Consider the following 19,116-nt stretch of genomic DNA (forward strand, 5'->3'; position numbering starts at 1 on the left):
ACTAATATTAGTGTGAATATACTCATGCATTCACATATTTTAAATATATATTTTACATATCATATACTATATATGGAGATATTCATCTTTTATAGGATATAGAACAGTTTAATACATATCTGATATTTATTTTGAAAAAGAAACACCCTAGGAATAAGTTGACAGCTTGAATTATTACCTAATGTGAATGTGTTTAACTTGCTCTGTAATTTCAAAACAATACATATAAAAAAGTAGAGCTTACATGTTTAATATATCTGAAGCAATGGTTTCGAACTTCTGAACATTTCAGTGCCTCCTCCAGATATAATGAATATTCAATATTTACCAATCATAAGGACATAGTTAATAAAAGCAATCTCAATAATTAAACTTTGACTACTTAATAAGGTTTGAAGTTTGCTATTAAATAGCTCAAAATGCATTTGTAATAATAATCGATTACATAATATGTTATTGAAATGAGATTGATGTTCTTGGAATTTATAATTCTGTTAAAATTCAGAATACAACACATGTAAACACAAACTGTGTATGATGCAACTAAAATTCTACCTGTTGACTTGTGAAATGACAAAGACCTGAGTGCATATTATTTTTAATATTCAAGATTTTTTGAAGGTGCTTTTATGAATAACTTATAGAGAAAATATAGATAGGTAGGCATCTCTGTTCTTTAAATTACTTAATGAAATAGGTGATAAGAAACAAAATTAATAATTCATGGTAACCTTTATTATAGCATATCTTATAGTATTAGCATAGTAATAAGTATTAGTGATTTACATAATTGGAGAGATAATACAAATACAAAATTAGGCACAAATACACACTATACTTCACCTAAAACAGAACAGATGGCATTTGGTCATTATTCTGTGTATGCCATTATAACTGAAGTCAGATTTGTTAGAATTAGCATTGCTATTTTATTTTATATCTTCAATAATTTAATTTTGAAAACAGGAATTAACTTTCCTTATGACTAGGTTAAATAGAATTTTGGATGACATAAAAATAAAAACAAATATCTTACATGGCATTAAAATAGAGAAGCAAAAATTAAAATATTGTAAATTTTAAGAGGAACAAAATAGTCAACATGGTTACTAGATTAACAACAAATGATTAGTTAAGTTGCTTCCAATTTTTACTAATGTAAACAAAGCTGGAAGAACATTCGTTGTAGGTCTCTTCATGAACCTATATGAGAATGCCTTGAAGTGAAATTGCTGATTCTAAATTAGAGTATTCACATCTTTAGTTTGAATATATACAGTAAATTTGCTTTTGCACCAGCAGGAAGAAATTACATTAATTTATTATTTTAATTTATATATCCCTGGTTGAACAAATTTTCATGTTTTTTGGACATTTGAATTTTTCCTTCTGAGTTGAATTTTTATATTCTTGCCCAATTTTCCATTGGGTTATTGACTTTCTCTTATTAATTAGTTCTCTACTTATTCTGGATTCTAGCAGAATTCTGGATTATATGCATCTAAGACATAGATCCACATTTCTTTTTATTAATATTTTCTTTTCTGAGATCTTTGTTCTCTTTAGGTTCATATTTCTTACCTAAAACTTTATCATTCACTCTTCAGTAGAGCAAAGAAAAATAGTGTCTTAGCTGAACACATAGAAATCTTAAGAATTATGAGTATACAAATTAAGTATGGCAGGATAAGTGAAAACCTGGTGTCCAAGATGAAGACTGACATATTGAGTGAATTAAAGAAGGAGAGTTATTCTGTCATGTGTTCTTTATCTTGATTTTAGAATGCTTACATTTGCTTTATTCTCTGTGTTTAAGGAAAGGCTATTCAGAAGAGAAAATGTTTTTTTAAACACTTATTTATTTATGTATCTTTAGTTTTAGGCGGACACATTATTTTGTTTTTATGTAGTGCTGAGGATCGAACCTAGTGCCTCATGCATGCTAGGTGAGCACGCTACCACTGAGCCACAACCCCAGCCCCCAAAATGGTTTTATGAACACAACTTTAATTCAATTTTCCACTTGATGGTTTGAGTTTATAAGTTTTGGAATAATTTAGAAAAAGTTATTGTAGATAATGACTATAATTTTGATATTATACCTATAGTATAAAAAATCTTTAATTTTATTTGAAGTGCATGTCAATCATGAAGTCAAGTTGAATTGTTCTTTACTTTTCCTTTAATAAAATTATCCCAACTGCTGATTAATGTTTACATTTTATTAAATATTTTGTCAGAATTTGAAGAACAATGTCTAATTACCATAACTTAGAGATGTGCTGTATTGGCTTAAAATAATGCAATTTTTATAGACCATGATTGAGATATGTCAGAATTCCTTTCTGTTGTATGTACCTCTCTATTCCTTAGACTTCATTGTGTTTCCTAATACCTTTGGGATATTTAAAACAGTGTTTAAGAACAATTTATCTAGAAACTGAAAACGTGATTATGATTAGACTTCATCAGAGCCACATTCAAATCAATTTAAGAATCATAATGTTTAGTAGTACATTTGAAAGATTATATTAATAGATGACTTTCACACATGTTTGGCACAAGAAAATGGAAGGAAAGGTATTCATATTAAGTCATATGAAAACATAGACGATGAACAGGCAGACATTTGTTCATTTGATCATTCATATATCTAATAATGTAGTGATTCTCCATCAGGGATGATTATATCCCCCAGGGACGTTAGGCAATTTCTGCAGATATTTTTGGTTGTCACACATGAGGGAAGAGGAAGTATTATGCTATCTTGTGAATGATGACCAGGGATGCTGCAAAGCATCCTACGGTATAAAGGCAGTTCCCTACAAGAAAGAATGATCCAACCGAAAGTGCTACTAGATCTTAGATTGAGAAACTAATTTAAACTAAAATTTATTTCTTGTCAAACTTCTTCATTCAGATTCTAAGTCCTGGGATTCATAAAATAAAGTCTAATTTCACATTGGTACCATATTTAAACAAATTTATAAAACCTATAGTACAGTAATTAAATATGACTCATTTGCATCAGACAGAGCAGAGTTCAAACTTCAGATCAACCACATGTTAGCTTGTGCTTTGGGCAAGTCTTCTAACCTTTTGTGACCCTAGTCTTTTAGTCTGAAAAATGATAATGTTTGCTGAAAGGTTCTGCAGTAGAGAATGAGATTAATTGAAATGATTTATGTTCAGTGCACAGCAGAGTGTGTGCACTTAGGAAGTTTTCAGGAAATGGTACCAGTTAATGTTACCTTTGCATGAACTAAATAATTTGATCCTGACCTAATTACATACCACATTTTATTGTTTTTAAGACAGCATTAATTAGAACATACATAATTATTTTATTTGTCACTAAGAAAAAGTGCTATCAATTAGACTGTGACACACAACCATTTATAAAATGTGTCCCAATTTCACAGTAGTTAATCTGTGGGAGTAAACATGGGTCTTAGAATTTATTATTGTAAAATTCATCAAGAAGTCTTATTTTCTTAGGTGCAACTGAACAAAACTACCATTAACCACACTCAGCAACAACAGTGGAATTAGAATGCACAGCCTTTTGTGCAGCATCCACAGAGTCATCAAAAAGCAATTCACTTTGTAGCACCTTCCCATTCCTGGATGGCAGCACAGGTGCAAACAAAGGAGACTCACATGCAGGTGCTGGGTCAACCCTGGCCTAGAATCCTCATGTGCCTTAGGAGCTGATGTCTGATACCATACATAGAATTTCTAAGATGCACAACAGGGACCTGCTCATTTATAAGTGTTGTTGCACTTGTGGAATCAACAGAACTAAGGTTTTTCATTAGGTACTTATAGGCCATGTATTATAGAACATCTGAGGAATGTGTAATTTACCAATAAGGATCATTTTTAATCAATTGCCTGCTAACACATTTGACGTTTCAACTTTATCAATTTTCCAGGGACAGTAGAGCTAGAAAATTAATCAAAGATCAAATGCTTATGCAGAAAAACAGAGTATATTGTTGACTCTTTACTCGAAATAATTATCTGTGCATTCTTATGTAATTAGCAATACTGAAACTCAAAGGAGTTAGATGACTTGCCCCAACTCATGGATTAATAAGCCTAGAACTAAGGTGTTTTATTTCCTAGTTTGATTATTTCCAGGCACACTGTAAAAAATTCAGCCCTCCACCTATTTTTGCAAGTAAAAAAAAAATATTGGGGCAAACTTATTTGCTTATTTATTGTGTCTGGCTACATTAATGCTATACTGGTGTGACAGGAAACACATAACCAAGCGTAAACTATTTATTATCTGGCCCTTTATAGAAAACAATTGCTGCTCTCAGCTCTTAAGCATAATTATAAATTTTTTGACTATCACTATTAATCTATGTAAAAAGGAAAAAGAAAAAATGTTTATTCCTAATGTTTGATAATTAAAAACATATACCCAGGGCTGGGGATGTAGCTCAAGCGGTAGCGCGCTTGCCTGGCATGCGTGCGGCCTGGGTTCGAACCTCAGCACCACATACCAACAAAGATGTTGTGTCCCCCGAGAACTAAAAAATAAATATTAAAAATTCTCTCTCTCTCTCTTTAAAAAAAAAAAAACATATACCCATAAAAAATTTAAGAATTTATCTTTTTATAATTTTAAAATTTTGTTTTAATTAGTTGTACATGACAGTAGAATGCATTTATGCACTTTAATATTTCATACAGAAATGAGGTATAATTTCTTATTTTTCTGATTGTACATGTTGTAGAATCACATCGGTCATGCATTCATGTATGTACATAAGATAATTTAATCTGTTTCATTCTACTATCCTTCCTGTTCCCATATCCCCTCCCCTCCCTTTACTCTCCTCTACAGAATCTAAAGTATGTCTATTCTTCCCTAGTGCCCCCCCCCCTTATTGTGAAATAGCATTTACATATCAGAGAAAACATTTGGCCTTTGGATTTTGGGGATTGATTTATTTTCCTTAGCATGATATTCTCCAAATCAAAACTACTCCAGTAAAAATTTCATCTTTAATTGGAAAATAACAATTATATTTATGTGGTACAATGTGATATTTTGATGTATGTTTATACTGTGGAATGATTATGTATACTTGAAAGTCTTTAGAACCACAAAGCCTGGCCCTAAACATTTGTCTACGTCAGCAGTTTTTTCCCCCTATAAGGGCCAGATAGCAAATATTTTGGTTAATTTTGAAGCCTTGTGGGCCACAAGGTCTCTCTTACGAATTCTCAATTCATGCAAGAATTGTAAGCTAGATAACCTAGATAACTATTCACCAATAGGTTAGGAAAATAGTGAGACTTGAGGAGTATAAATTTAAATGAATGTTCTTTTAAGCAGTATTCTGTATTGCTATTAAACTAAATGAGATTTTGCCCTCATTTAAGAACTGTATGTATAAGATTTTCCAAACAAGGGCTTCTGGTTTCCATGGACAAGTACTGCTCTCTAAGCAATGCAAATTTAACTCCTTTAGGAATCTGTTCATATCTACTATGTGTACACTGCATTCCTTAAATATAATCAATACAGCGGCTAGAATGATCTATTAAAAAGTAAGTCAGTATGTGCTTGTATGAGTATTTCACAATGAATTCCATTTTTCTGTATATCTATAATACACTTGTTAAAAATAATAAATTAATGGAAGACCAATAGATTAAATAGAGAAAGGGGATGGTGGGAGGAGGGGATGAAAAGGGGAAATTCTTGGGAATGAAATAGAGGAAAGTATATCCCATGCATGTATGAATATATCAAAATAAATCCCACTGTTATGTATTACTAGAATGCACTAATGAAAATAAGTCAGTGGTGCACGTCTGTAATCCCCATGGCTTGGGAGAGGCAGGAGGATCGCAAGTTCAAAGCCAGCACTAACAATGGTGAGATACTAACAACTCAGTGAGACCCTGTCTCTAAATAAAAATACAAAATAGGGCTTGGGATGTGGCTCAGTGATCAAGTGCCCCTGAGTTCAATCCCCAGTACCCACCACAAAAAAAAAAAAAATCAGATCACATCACCCCTCTGTGAAAACTCTCCTATGGTACAGAGTCTGAGAATAATGCCCAAAGTCCCCACAAAGATGCCCTGTGTGATTTATCTGCCCCTTCCTCAACCTCTCTGACCATGCTTCCTGCTACTTTCCCCTTGGTCACTAGACCCCACTCATCCTGGCTTGTTCACTTTTTTATTGAAATACTAGATAAACTCTCATTGGAGGCTCTTTATACTTATCTCCTCTGCATGGATTGTTCTTCCCCTAAGATGCCTGTTTAATTTATTCCCTCACTTTCTACTTATCTTTAATCAAATTTCACTTCCTAGTAAGACTTTCCCTGGAGGAACTTTCAAAAATGTCCACACCTCAACCCCCCTTTACCCTATAAGTACACTTCCTATCCACATTCAATGCTTTATTGTTTTTTTTTCTCTTTAGCACTTTTCACTCTTGGATATACTATAATTCATCTTACATCAATCCATTAGAATGTAAGCTTCATGGAGACAGGAACAATTTAATCTGTTTTTTTCACTGTTGTCTATAGCCATTCTACCCTGAATTGGCCTGATTTTGTCTGTTTTGTTCACTGTTACATATCTAGTACCCCAAACAGTGTTTAGCACATAATAGGTGATCTGTAAATATTTATTAAATGAGTGACATAATTTGCTGAAGGAGTTTTGATAAGATTGCATTTGTTAAAAGAATTCCACTGCCAAAATAAAATTGAAATGCCAGCTTTAAGAGTGTCAAACTCATTGCTTGATGATCACTCCTATGTCCACTCTTTTGCTGTCCTTGAACATTCCCAAGTATGCAGCTTAGTAGATTATATCTTCTCAGTTTCACAGCACTTGTCACTTTAAAAATCAATACTACATTATACTTTGTATATTTGGACAGATTATTTTTGAAATCTCTAAATCAGAGAAAAAGCCTCCTTTTGGTGGGCTGCCCTTGATTATTCCAGAATGGAAAGAGAGAAGCTGTCATTCTTTATCAATCAGCTTGGCACATATTTGACAGCACACAGTTACAGTGAAAGAGAGCCACGTTACAGTGGTCTAGCAAACCTAATTGTAGATAAATAAAAGAACAGTCACCCAGCATGAGGGGAAAGAGAAAGAAACTCTACTACATAAGGTTGTGTTTTTCCATCCATCAGCCTTCATTTGTCAGAGCCTGCCTGAAAATCTAGGCCAGAGAAGTGAGGCTCTAACAGAATATTGATTCCATTTCATTTTTCATTTCTTGCTACCCTTTTTAGCAAAAAGTTTGTATGTGGAATGAGAGATGGTGCAGTCAATATATGTGACCAGGGCACATTTATTTTCAAGGCTTACTTTGATCTTTTCATACCAGAAAGCCATATATTTTTGGTTGGTCGTTCAGTTTTACTATAATATTGCAATTGTCAGCTCTTGCTGCAGTAACAAACAACCCCCAAATTCCAATAATGTAACAAACATTTATTATTTACTTACATATCTATCTGCAGATTAGCTGCAGCTATGCTCTACCTGATGAGTTGGATAAGTCAAGGTCTCTTTTCATTATAGACTGTAGATCTGCTCCAAATATCTTCTCAATCCAGGACCCAAGCTGAAAGAACAACTTCTGTATGATATATTATTCTGTCCTGGTGGAAAACAAGCCCTTTTATATTCTATTTTGAAATACGGTCTCACTAAGTTTCTGAAGCTGGCTTGAACTTGCAATCCTCATGCCTCAGACTCCCATGCTTCTAGAATTACAGATGTGTACCACTACACCCAGCCTATGTGTCTGTATTCTTATATTTCCAGCTATTAGCCAGACACTACAGCACAGTAAACATTTAATAAGTCTTTGTCAAATGAACAAATGAATACATGTTTAAACATATATAAAAGTCTATTTATATCTTCTTTACATTAGGTTTGAAATACATATTAATTTTACATAGTAAAATGAATAAGGAAAATGAAGGAAACTTCAGTAAATTAAAAATAAGGAAGTAAAATACAGAAAAATTTATTAATGGCATACTATCTTTTGAACACCAAAATTTCTAGTTAAACACATGCACAATGAACTTAATGCTGAATTAGAAATACAGTGTTCAAAATAGAGAAAAAGCCAGGTGTGATGATCCATTCCTGTAATCTCAGGGGTTTAGGAGACTGAGGCAGGAGGATCACAAGTTTAAGGCCAGCCTCAGCAATTTAGCAAGGCCCTAAGCAACTTAGTGAATCCTATCTCAAATAAGAAATAGAAATGACTGGGGCTATAGCCCCAGAATCAAAAAAATAAAAATAAAATAAAATAAAGGTGGAAAATATAGCATGTTTCTGAATAAATATATTTAATTTACAAAAATGTATATTTCAACCCAGATTAGATAAATAAATTCTATGTGAGTCAGAAAAGAAAAATAATGTTAAATAAACAAATTCTAGGAAAATATATGTTAATTTGCACATGACTTGCTATTGTCACCTTCAAAGATTTATTGAGTCTTTTTTTATTAGTTACTTTTGCTTCACTGCTTGTCGAATCAGCAATTGCCCAATAGTAGTAAAGCCATTTAATAAGAAAGAACTAAAACTGAAGGTGCTTAGATTTACTCCATTTCAAAAACCTACCAGAGCAAGCCAAGTACAGTGGCACATGCTTGTAATACAAGGTGATTCCAGAGACTAAGGGAGGAGGATTGCAAGATTAAAGCCATCCTCAACATTTTAGCAAGATACTCTATCAAAATAAAATTTAAAAACAGCCAGGAATGATGTAACTCAGTGGTAAAGTGCCCTGGGTTCAATCCTCAACCAGTACTGAAAAAAAAAATCCCTAATAGGGCAAGATTTAAAAATTGACCATGTAATTTTCCTAGGGAGCATTGATAAAGGGTTATGCTCTATTAACTACTTAAACAATTCATTTTCTCAAAATGTATATTTGATGTTGTAGAAAATTATCAATAGTATCATGAAAATAAAACTCTTCATCATAAGGGTCTTAACTCCTGGTGTACAATCTTGGTTTGCAGAGGACATTAAGAATAAGTCAAAGAAGAAAACCTAAATGGAAGTGTTCTATTATTAGAAGTGAGGGGGTTTTTGTTGTTGTGTTGAAATTCCATGAAGACTTTCTTATCTGAATGTTCTTTGAAGTTGAATAGTTTCTACTTACAAAAACTGGCCACTATAATTAGTGATGTTTCCATTTTAGATGTGGCCTTCTTCACCTCATCTTAAATCATATAAAGATGTGAGGCCATTTGGGAGATAAAAGATTTACTCAGACCAATTCTCTGACCTGGATACCAGAGGTTTAGCAATCATAAACCCACAATGAGGAACCCTTGGAACATTTTCAAGTCTGTGTAAGAATTTATTTCCTTTTCTGTGAGAGAGACAGGATTTTCTCTCATTTGTATCCTGAAAAAAAACACTGTATAATGTATTGGAGTTAAAGAAGAGGAAAAAGAATTAGCATGATATTAAGACCCACATCTGCCAATTTTAGCAAGAAGCCATAATAAGCACATACACATGTATGTGTATGTGCGTGTGTGCACATGCACGCACACACACACACACACTATATATATATATACATACCAGAATGAGGAAGAAAGTGGGAATTTAGTGACAGATACAGCCTGTATAAATCTCAACTCTTCCATCTGCAAGCTTCATGGTTTTAAACAATTGACGTATTCTCTCTCCATCTCAGCATCTGTGAAATAGATAAAAAATTCTTTTTGTAGGGCAAACATGTATGAAAAGCACAATGTTTGGCAGTAAATATTTAGAAACCGTAGTCTGTTAATATTATTATAACAGTTAAAATCATCATAGCAGTTAGTTGACATTTTCAGCACAGACAGCTAAAAATTTTTAGAAGTATTTTCTTTTTTAAAAACATATTTATTTTTTATTCCAATTTGTTATACATGTGAGTAGACTGCATTACAATTCATATTACACATATAGATCACATTTTTTCATATCTCTGTTTGTATAAAAAGTATAATCACACCAGTCATGTAGTAGCATTTTCATATCTTTGCATAGACATCTGGTTTTTCTGGAATTGTTTGTTGTTTTGCTTTTTAGTTTTTCCAAGTCAAGTTTACTTCTATGGAGGCATGCCAAAATGTTTAAATTTATTTTACCTGTTCTATTTTGTCAGAATCATTATGAGCTTCTTATAGAATATTTTCCTCATAGCCATTTAAGAAAAAATATACTAAAGAATATTTAAGTGAATTTAATTGGATTTACTACAGTTGACCCTTCAAGCAATATCTTGCCCCAAATAACTGACCTATCTTTTAACTGATAAATTTACACTGAAAAGAAACATAGGGAAGTAAATTGTGGAAATTTATCTTCAAAATGGTCTTTCTAAGGTGATTTATCAAAGATGAATATAATTAGAAATCTAATTTTCCCATTATGTGCCAAGGAGAAGTAACCACAAAGGATTTAGAGCTAAACATGATTTTTCTCACTCATTGCTCTCTTTTTATGGGACCAAGAGTAAATGTCATCCAGGTATTTGAACCCTTCATTATTTTATTAAAGGGTAAAGAGATGACAATAGGAATGTCATCTATTTCATCTAGATACTTCTATGGAGGGAAATAATGTGACTTTAGGATGTCCATTCACTGGAAGACTAAATCTAAGACTACTTTGGTGACCTGTAGACAGGGAATGCAATTGTCCTTTGGCATATTCAGGGGATTCAATTAGGACCACTGAGGATACCAAAATACATAGATGTATATTCCCTTTTATAAAATGACATGGTATTTGTATATAACCTCCCCACATCTCTAGAGTACTTACAGAACCTGATACAATGCACATTATATCTAAACAATTGTACTGTATTGCTGAGGAAAGATGGCAAGAAAACCATCTGTACATGTATGGTACAGATGCATTTTTTAAAATATTTTTGATCCCTGGTTGGTTGAATTCATGAACACAGAAGAACCTAAGGATACAGAGAACCAACTGTATTGTATACCCTGTAGGTGCAAACCCTGGGCAATTCATTTGGCATACCATCTTTTCCTCAGTCAATCTACTAAGCACCTGCTTAAAACTTGGAGCTCTAAGTATTATTTGGGCTACCCTAATGTCAGCCATATTTTCCAGCTGCTCACTGGACATCTGTATCATGCTATTCACAGGCACCTTGACTTATGTGCCCAACCTTAGCACATTAATGCGTTTCCATATACAGGCTCATGTATCCACATTATACCCCTAGTCTCTTTCTCACAATCTTTAAAATCTCAGTGACTCTCAACATTTTCTTTTCCCTTATCAAATTCTGCCAATCCCCACAACATCATCTTAAGAGTGATCCTCCCTGAATATCCATGCTCCTCCTATTTTTTCAACAATTACTTGAACTTCTAAAATGCTTCCCTAACTATTCTCCATCTACCAGTCTCTTATCCTCCCTCCAATCTGCCACTAGAGTTATCATCTTAAAAAGTAAAGTTAGGTTGGTTTTAAACAAATATTATAAACTTGGTATATATAATCAATCATAGAAAGAGCTTTTCTCTGTCTTCTATGTCTAAAATACCCTATGTAGGTTAGCAGAATATTGTACTATTTTGAATCTTTATACAAACTGGACTCCTCAGCACCTCAGCACCTTTACACTTATTCTTCCCTCTTCTTGGAATATTTTTTCCAGTAAGACATTGCCCATCTCTGCTCTTCATTCAATTTCCTCCTGAGAGTAGACACATTCTTTGTTCATCATACCTAAAATAGAGCCATCATCACTCTTTTCTTACTATCTTATCTTTCCTCATAGCATATATATATATATATATATATATATATATATATATATATATGTGTGTGTGTGTGTGTGTGTGTGTATGTGTGTGTGTGTATACACACACATACATCTACATTCATTAACACATTTGGATATATATAGTACATATATATCATGTATATAAATGGACTATGTGCTGTTATACATTATATAAAATATACATACATATGTGAATACATGGGTCATACACATATCTGCATGTGCATGAGGACTAGAAATTTCTCTAGTATTGTATCCCAGTGTGTAACATATGTAGAAATTCAAAATTATTTGATAAATATTTTGATTAGATGGTGCAGTGCATATCTTCCAATGATACTGTTTTAAGAAAACCATTTTACTAAAAGTGGGATTAATACAAGAAGCTTGTTGTCCATCAAAATAGGTTGTACTGTATAAATACTATAAAACATAAAGTTGTGTCAAATATAACAAACATTAATTATCTGTATTTGGGGGTAGAAATTTAAGGGAATCTGAGGAGAATATTGTCATACTATGCTGAATGAGCAAAAGAAATTAGAAACGGGCATGTCTGGAAGGAAGCCTAAGACTTTCCATGCTAAGGCATTGCAGGTTTTAAAACTCATGGGAGTTAATAGTTTTTATAGGAATCCCAGTCCTCTATCCCCTCTAGGTTTACTTTTCCAGTGAAACTTCAAATCAAAATTAAGAATTATTTATTATACTTCAAGTGCAGTAATTACAAAATGTTTGATTTGAGATCCTACATTCAGGTGTCTTATGTAAAATATTCACTTGTTTGCTACAACATTTGTATTTGTCATCTTCCCTTGGTTCCCTAGATGAAGATTAAATTATGTAAATATTTTGACAAAGAAGGAAAATACCAAAGAAATTAAATTTTAGTTAAAAGAAAGTCAACAAAAGATTAGTTCACTATAAAATAACTCCATTTTAATTTATCATAGGAATGGGTTTTCTAAATCTGTAATGAATAACACAAAGATGTAAAATTTTTACACTAATTAAGGGAAATCTCGAAATAGAAGAGGAGATTCTGTATTTAACTCTAGCAAATTACTTAGAGGGGAAATAATCTGTGCTATGAAAACATGCTCAACTGTCTGAATGAGCAAAGGTCTCTATTAATACACAGCCTAACTAAAATCCCACAGGCTTAAAGTGCAACAATATTTATTTGCCATTCAACAATTTTTTTTTCTTTAGCATCTAATATGTCACAGGAACTGCCAAAGATATAATGAATGAACAAGGTAAATATGTGTCTTGATCTCACAAATGATAATTCTATAGGGATGGTCAAATTATACACACAATTTGACTACTTCTGGTGTATTATAAAGAAAAAAAAAAGAAATTAGAACAGCACAAATGAGGCTACAGTGTGGCTGTGGAAACAATGATCTTTGGTGTCATTTTCAAAAATTCCTGCTGAGCATGTTCGTTCCCACCTGTAATCCTAGCTTCTCAGGAGGCTGAGGCTGGAGGATTGCAAGTTCAAAGCTGGCTTCAGCAATTTAGCAAGGCCCTAAGCAACTTAGCTGTGTCAAAATTAAAAAAAAAAAAAAAAAAAAAAAGTAAAAGAGTGGGGATTTGGTCCAGTGTCTAAGTAGTTCTGGGTTTAATCCTTGGTAGCAAAAATAAAATAAAATAAAAACCCAATGGGTGGGAATAACTACTCTTGCTTCAAGTAACCATCTTCCTTCTGGCCCATAATGACTCATCTCAGATGGTCTAACCATAGTATTTATCTGGAATCCCAATTCACACGCCACAATACAGATAACTTTATAGGAACAAGTTAAATTATTCTTTATTATCAGAGAGGTATGACATTTTATCAGCATATGTCATAATGTGAAATAGATTCAGATGATGAAAGCAAAATTGCTTAATGCTTAGAAATGACATTAATTAGAATAAATCAGATTATATATGTTTTTGTAAAGCATGGAAAGGTAGCTAATACTAGTAGAAACAGCATGAGCTTTGGATTCAAGCAGAACTATGTTTGAATATTAACTCTCCTACTTCTCATGGGATATTAGGCACATCATCATTACCATCACTACTACCCTTCCCATTCTAACTTTTTTTCTAATTTGCAAAGTGTGAATTTGTTATAGTAAATGTTTGGGAGAGGTAAATAGTAGTCATTCTACAAAAGGTAACTATATTTTCATCACTAAATAATCTATGGCTGTTATGAAGCTAATCTGAAACCTCTGTCTATTATCAGTAATTATCAAAATCAATGACTCTCAGAAGAAAAGTCTCTGGTAGTCAGGAAAAAATAGAAAACTGCACTTTATTTTGAATAAACATGCAAAATGAATGATAGTGACACCGGTTCAAGTTTACTCAGTTTAGATGCATAATGCATATTTGACTTTCAGTATAATTTAAATATCATACATGAATTTGTCTTGGCAATTCATAATTATATATACATAGCATACCTGTGCAGGTAAAAATAAGTGATTACTTTTTTACCTTTTCTTAAATCTTTTTTACCTTGCTAAAGATATGCTCTTTTCTCTGCTTCTTTAGAGTAATATACTATATTTTTCACTCAATATTTTGAGATCATGTAAGCAATCACTATACCAAAATGTTTTGTGAATAGAGCATTTAAAGGTGAATTTATAGTGGCTGGGGATATATTAAAAATTCAGTGTTTAAAACTAGATGTGTCCCATCTCTGATCTGAGATCACAGCTATTTCTACCTCTAGTAAAGAGTTATAGTCATTCTGGGTACTGCACTTTGAAGGAACAATACCTTTTCTTGCAATGGGTGGTAAGACCATTAATCAGCAGTTCTGGAAGAGTGAAGTAGCTAGACTCCTATTGCAAAGGAACCGAGATTTGCACACATACCTATTAATACATAGAGTTAGCCTTGAAGTTACAGACAAGCACTGTCTCCCACTAGTAGTCATTATAATAAGAACTGGAGAAATAGTCTCCTTTAAGAGTATGTGCTGAGCACCCATAAGTTGCAAGATACCCCACTGTGCTATGTAAGAATATAGTAGTGTGGATCAGGGTTTCCTGCCCTCACAGACGAAGAGAGAATAGAATAGGTACAAACACAGTATATAAAGGAAACAATGACATGAAGACACGTACACACAGCAGTGCTGAGAGGCTCCAGGGAAGAAGAGGGAAGAAGAGAGATGCGGGTTAATCAGGAGCCCCTCTCTAGGGAAGATTGCCCAGGCCCTGACTGATGCCTGACATTGATTAATCGATACTCTATCCTAGTGTTTAACAAGTGTTCCATCCAAAAAGTCTTCTGTAATATTTAACTTCACTTCCTTCAGCTTCAATTTATGTACATTTCTTTTGTTCTTTCTTCAAGAGAGCTAGACAGTAGTCACTAAGAAAACACTTTATATTCATATATCTAAAGGGATTTTTTTTTTCCTGTCATGCTTCAGTCTTCTCCGGACTAAGGAAAAACAAACAATAAAATAATTAATTTAATCATTCCTCAAAGGCCTATTTAATTTGACTGCTTGATAAATAATAAGCTTTGATACTGTGCTTTAAGTGTTTACTCTTTGGAAAGAAACTTAATTTCGACAGTGTTGTAGATAGAATTATTTGATTTACATCTCAAAAAAATCGTAGATCCAAATCCCAGCACAGAATCTAGTGAAATAAAAAGTTTGTAAAGTAAAATAAGCATCAGGGTGATTGAGATTATTGAAGCTAGCACCAGAATTTATATGCATATTATAAACTGTACCTCATATTATTGTCTAAATTTACTTTTTTGAAAAATAGAAAGTCTCTGTGTTTCTATATAATAATGTCATGGCATTATTACACAATTCAAGAAGATTTTAGATCAATTGTTTTACCATTAGTGTGTTCCACAGAGACCTCTATTTTTCTTTTCTCTGCACCAAAAGGTATGTTTTTTGAGCCCCTATGTACCATGCAGAAATTGATCTGCAATACATGTGGAGTCTCCAAGGGTATATTTAAATTTAGTAATTTTATTGCTAACTGTGAAGTTAATCTGCACTGTATGGGTTCTTTTCCCCAGGAAACTGAAGTAGCAGTTCAAGCTAAACAACCAGATGTGGAGAGGATTTTGTCTAAAGGGCAGCATTTGTACAAGGAAAAACCAGCCACTCAGCCAGTGAAGGTAATGAAGCAACCTTTAGCAATATCCATTACCTCATAATGGGTTATGCTTCCCCTGATGTACATTTGCCATTGATGTGGTCTATTTATAATCAATGAAATAACTTGTAAGGAAATATTGGCCATACTACCATAGCAGAAGCAAAGCTGTCTTTTTGTTCAACGAAGCCTATTTATATATTGTGATCTTAAGGCTATTAACAAGTCATTGCATTAAAGGATTCATTTCTGTCCTGGTGTGCTGCCATCAACACAAAAAGTAGTCCCACCTTCAAGGTAGATTAAATTCTTTGGGGCTTTATTGCTTTGCTTGCCAGCCTTGATGCTTTTCATATTGTTTGGCTTAATTCAAATCAAGCTACTGCATCATACTGTCTGTCTCCAACAGCTGTAAAGAATCACAATATGGTCTGTGACCTTTCCTTTCTCTGTTGCTCTTTCTTATGAAAAAGGAAAACCAGCATTCGGGCTTCAGTACTTTATTGGGTCAAGAATTTTTAGTGAAATGTCATGTAATTGCTTCTTTCTTTGCTAAAAAGCTGGTCTGGATGAAAGCTTTCTCCTTCTTTCCCTTCTCTTTGTGCATTTTGAAGTCTAGGGCACATTTATTCACAGGCTATTACATGAGGAGAAAAATGGAAAGACAGGTTCGTTTTCAAAAAAACAGCTAATCAATGTCTTCCATTTGCAAATGAGGGTCCAGTGATAAATAGACATTAGGTATAGGTTACCTTATTTGCTGCACCTGACCAAAATTATAATGGCTGCCATTATGATGAAGGTTCCTCAAGAGCCTGTAATGGTGGCTGTTTATTGATCAGTCTTGGTTTCTCAGCTAATGTTGCAGGCTGAGATTTAGTGAGCCTCACCCTTATGTTTAAAACTGCACTAAAACTAAAAACAGTACAGGTCAATAACCTCATTATACAGAACCAGTTTGTCCTTGCAAACAACATTACCATGACTTAGACTCTGTCTCTAAGGTCACCACTTAGTTTCCCTTGTGGTTGGCCCAAGTTTCATTTCTAGAAAATTGTTTGTTTTTCCTATAGCTTACAAGGGACTATTCTTTAGATAAATTTAAAGTTTGGGCCTATAAATAATATCCAAATACTAGATGCTAAAAGGCACGGGTTTCTCTGTAGATTTCAATGTACCTTTATTTGAGAATACATTTGTTTTCAGTCCTAAAATCCAGAAAAAAAAATGATTTAATTCCAATTCCAAGCTCATCATGATCATTTTTCATAAAAAGACAATGTGTTTTATATTGGAGAGCTAGAGACAGTACGGAAAGCAGCAAATTTCAGGGTTTCTTTTCAGTTTTTAGGTGTTTTTTTTTTTTTTTTTTTTTTTTTTTTTGTGTGTGTGTGTGTGGTGCTGGGTATTAAATCCCAGGGCTTTGTGCAAGCTAGCAAAGTATTCTACCACTGAGCTGTATATCTAACCCCCAGGATTTTTATTTATACTTTAAGGAAAGCCAATCCCTAGAGCAGTTACCAGACTGATTCTCACTATAGCCAGTCATAACATGGACAAATGAACTGTTGCGTAGATTCATTCTATCTACTCTTGGTTAATCTTCAAAAACTTAATGCCATATAGTTATGACAATGAGCCAGAATTTAGCACCAATTATTACAGATTACTAATTTGCATTTAATTCACTTTGCTTTGTAACTGAGAGTCTAGACAATTTTTGCTCTAATTATTATAGATAAAACAATCCAAGCAGTTGATGTTAACTTAATCACACACAATCCCCTCCCCCAACTCCTGATGCACTTTGACCTCAGAACTAAGATATGGCATACCTGAGCTTATCTACTTTTTACTGTTGCATTAGTGATATAAAAGGAGAATTACCTTTCTAAAAAAGAAAGAACAAGGAAGTATAACTTCCTTTTTCTTTCACATCCCTTAAAACCATTTTGTAACAGTCAGTTTTCTTTCCCTGTTTTCTCTTTTCCTGCTTCCCTGTTTCATTTAGACTCAGCTCATTTGGGAGAAATAGGACTTAAGTGAAAACTCATTCCTGTTGTCTCACTTTTCTCTTGAGTTTGGAGAGAAATCAACATATCAAGGTGATAGGGGCAAAAAGAGAAAACTGATTTGGAGATATGGAGTTTGGAGAAATAGTTTACTAACAACAACATCATCATTATCATCATCATCATCATCATCATCATCATCATCATCATCATCATCGTTATTTTGTAGTGCTGGGTACAGAATCCAGGGCCTCTTGCATGCTAGACAAGTGCTGTACCACTGAGCTACACCCTCATCCCCACAACTTTTGATATGGACCATGATCTTAGAAACACCTTAATATTAGCTGGGGTTTGTGCTAGCCTGAAATGCTAAAGGCTCAAAAAAAAAAAAATACCAAACAAACAAACAAACAAAAAAAAACCTCACAGTTCAGAGTGGCACAGCATAAGGCTGAAAGCTGTGAAGGCTGTTTAAATCTTCACATGGATCAAAACTTTCTCTTTTAAAGGTTACAGATAATTTTTCTGAAGCTTGAACCCTTGCTCTGATGGTATATGAACAAAGCCTTTTTTAACGTTGAATTCATATATCAAAATTGTTTAAATATGCTATTTCTTTCTTTTTTATTTGGTACTGGTGATTGAACGCAGGGGCTCTCAACCACTCACTGAGCCACATCCCCAGCCCTATTTTGTATTTTATTTAGAAACAGGGTCTCACTGAATTGCTGAGCACATTGCCATTACTGAGGCTGGCTTTGAACTCATGATACTCCTGTCTCAGTCTCCCAAGCTGCTGAGATTACAGGTGTGTGCACTGCTAAAATATGCTATTTCTTTTTTATTTTTTATTGATTTTTTTTTTAAAAATAAATGACAGCAGAGTAGAGGGGTGGGAGGGAAAGGGAAGTGGCAGGGGGTTAGCAAGGAGAGTAGAATGTGATAGACATCATCATCCAAAGTGCATGTATGAAGACACGAATTGGTGGCAACATACTTTATATAAAATATGCTATTTCTAATGCCTCTTCTCTTTAATGCTGATCTGCCTCATCCTTCAATATAAGGGAAATGGGTCTGAGAAGCTTGCTGTACATTTTGGGG

The 19,116-nt window shown here is 33.5% G+C and overlaps 1 protein-coding gene across 3 annotated transcripts in view; it reads left to right on the top strand.

Annotated features, from left to right (window-relative positions):
* The window catches only part of Dmd (dystrophin), a 2,014,880-nt gene that overhangs the window by 1,289,236 nt on the left and 706,528 nt on the right, over positions 1-19,116 (top strand). For all 3 annotated transcript variants that reach the window (XM_077794046.1, XM_077794047.1, XM_077794048.1), the window contains one exon: positions 15,918-16,019. In XM_077794046.1, coding sequence (XP_077650172.1) covers positions 15,918-16,019 — 102 coding nt within the window. The remainder of the gene's footprint in view (positions 1-15,917; positions 16,020-19,116) is intronic.

The sequence above is a fragment of the Urocitellus parryii genome, chromosome X (assembly GCF_045843805.1).
Source record: "Urocitellus parryii isolate mUroPar1 chromosome X, mUroPar1.hap1, whole genome shotgun sequence".
NCBI classification, from domain to species: domain Eukaryota; kingdom Metazoa; phylum Chordata; class Mammalia; order Rodentia; family Sciuridae; genus Urocitellus; species Urocitellus parryii.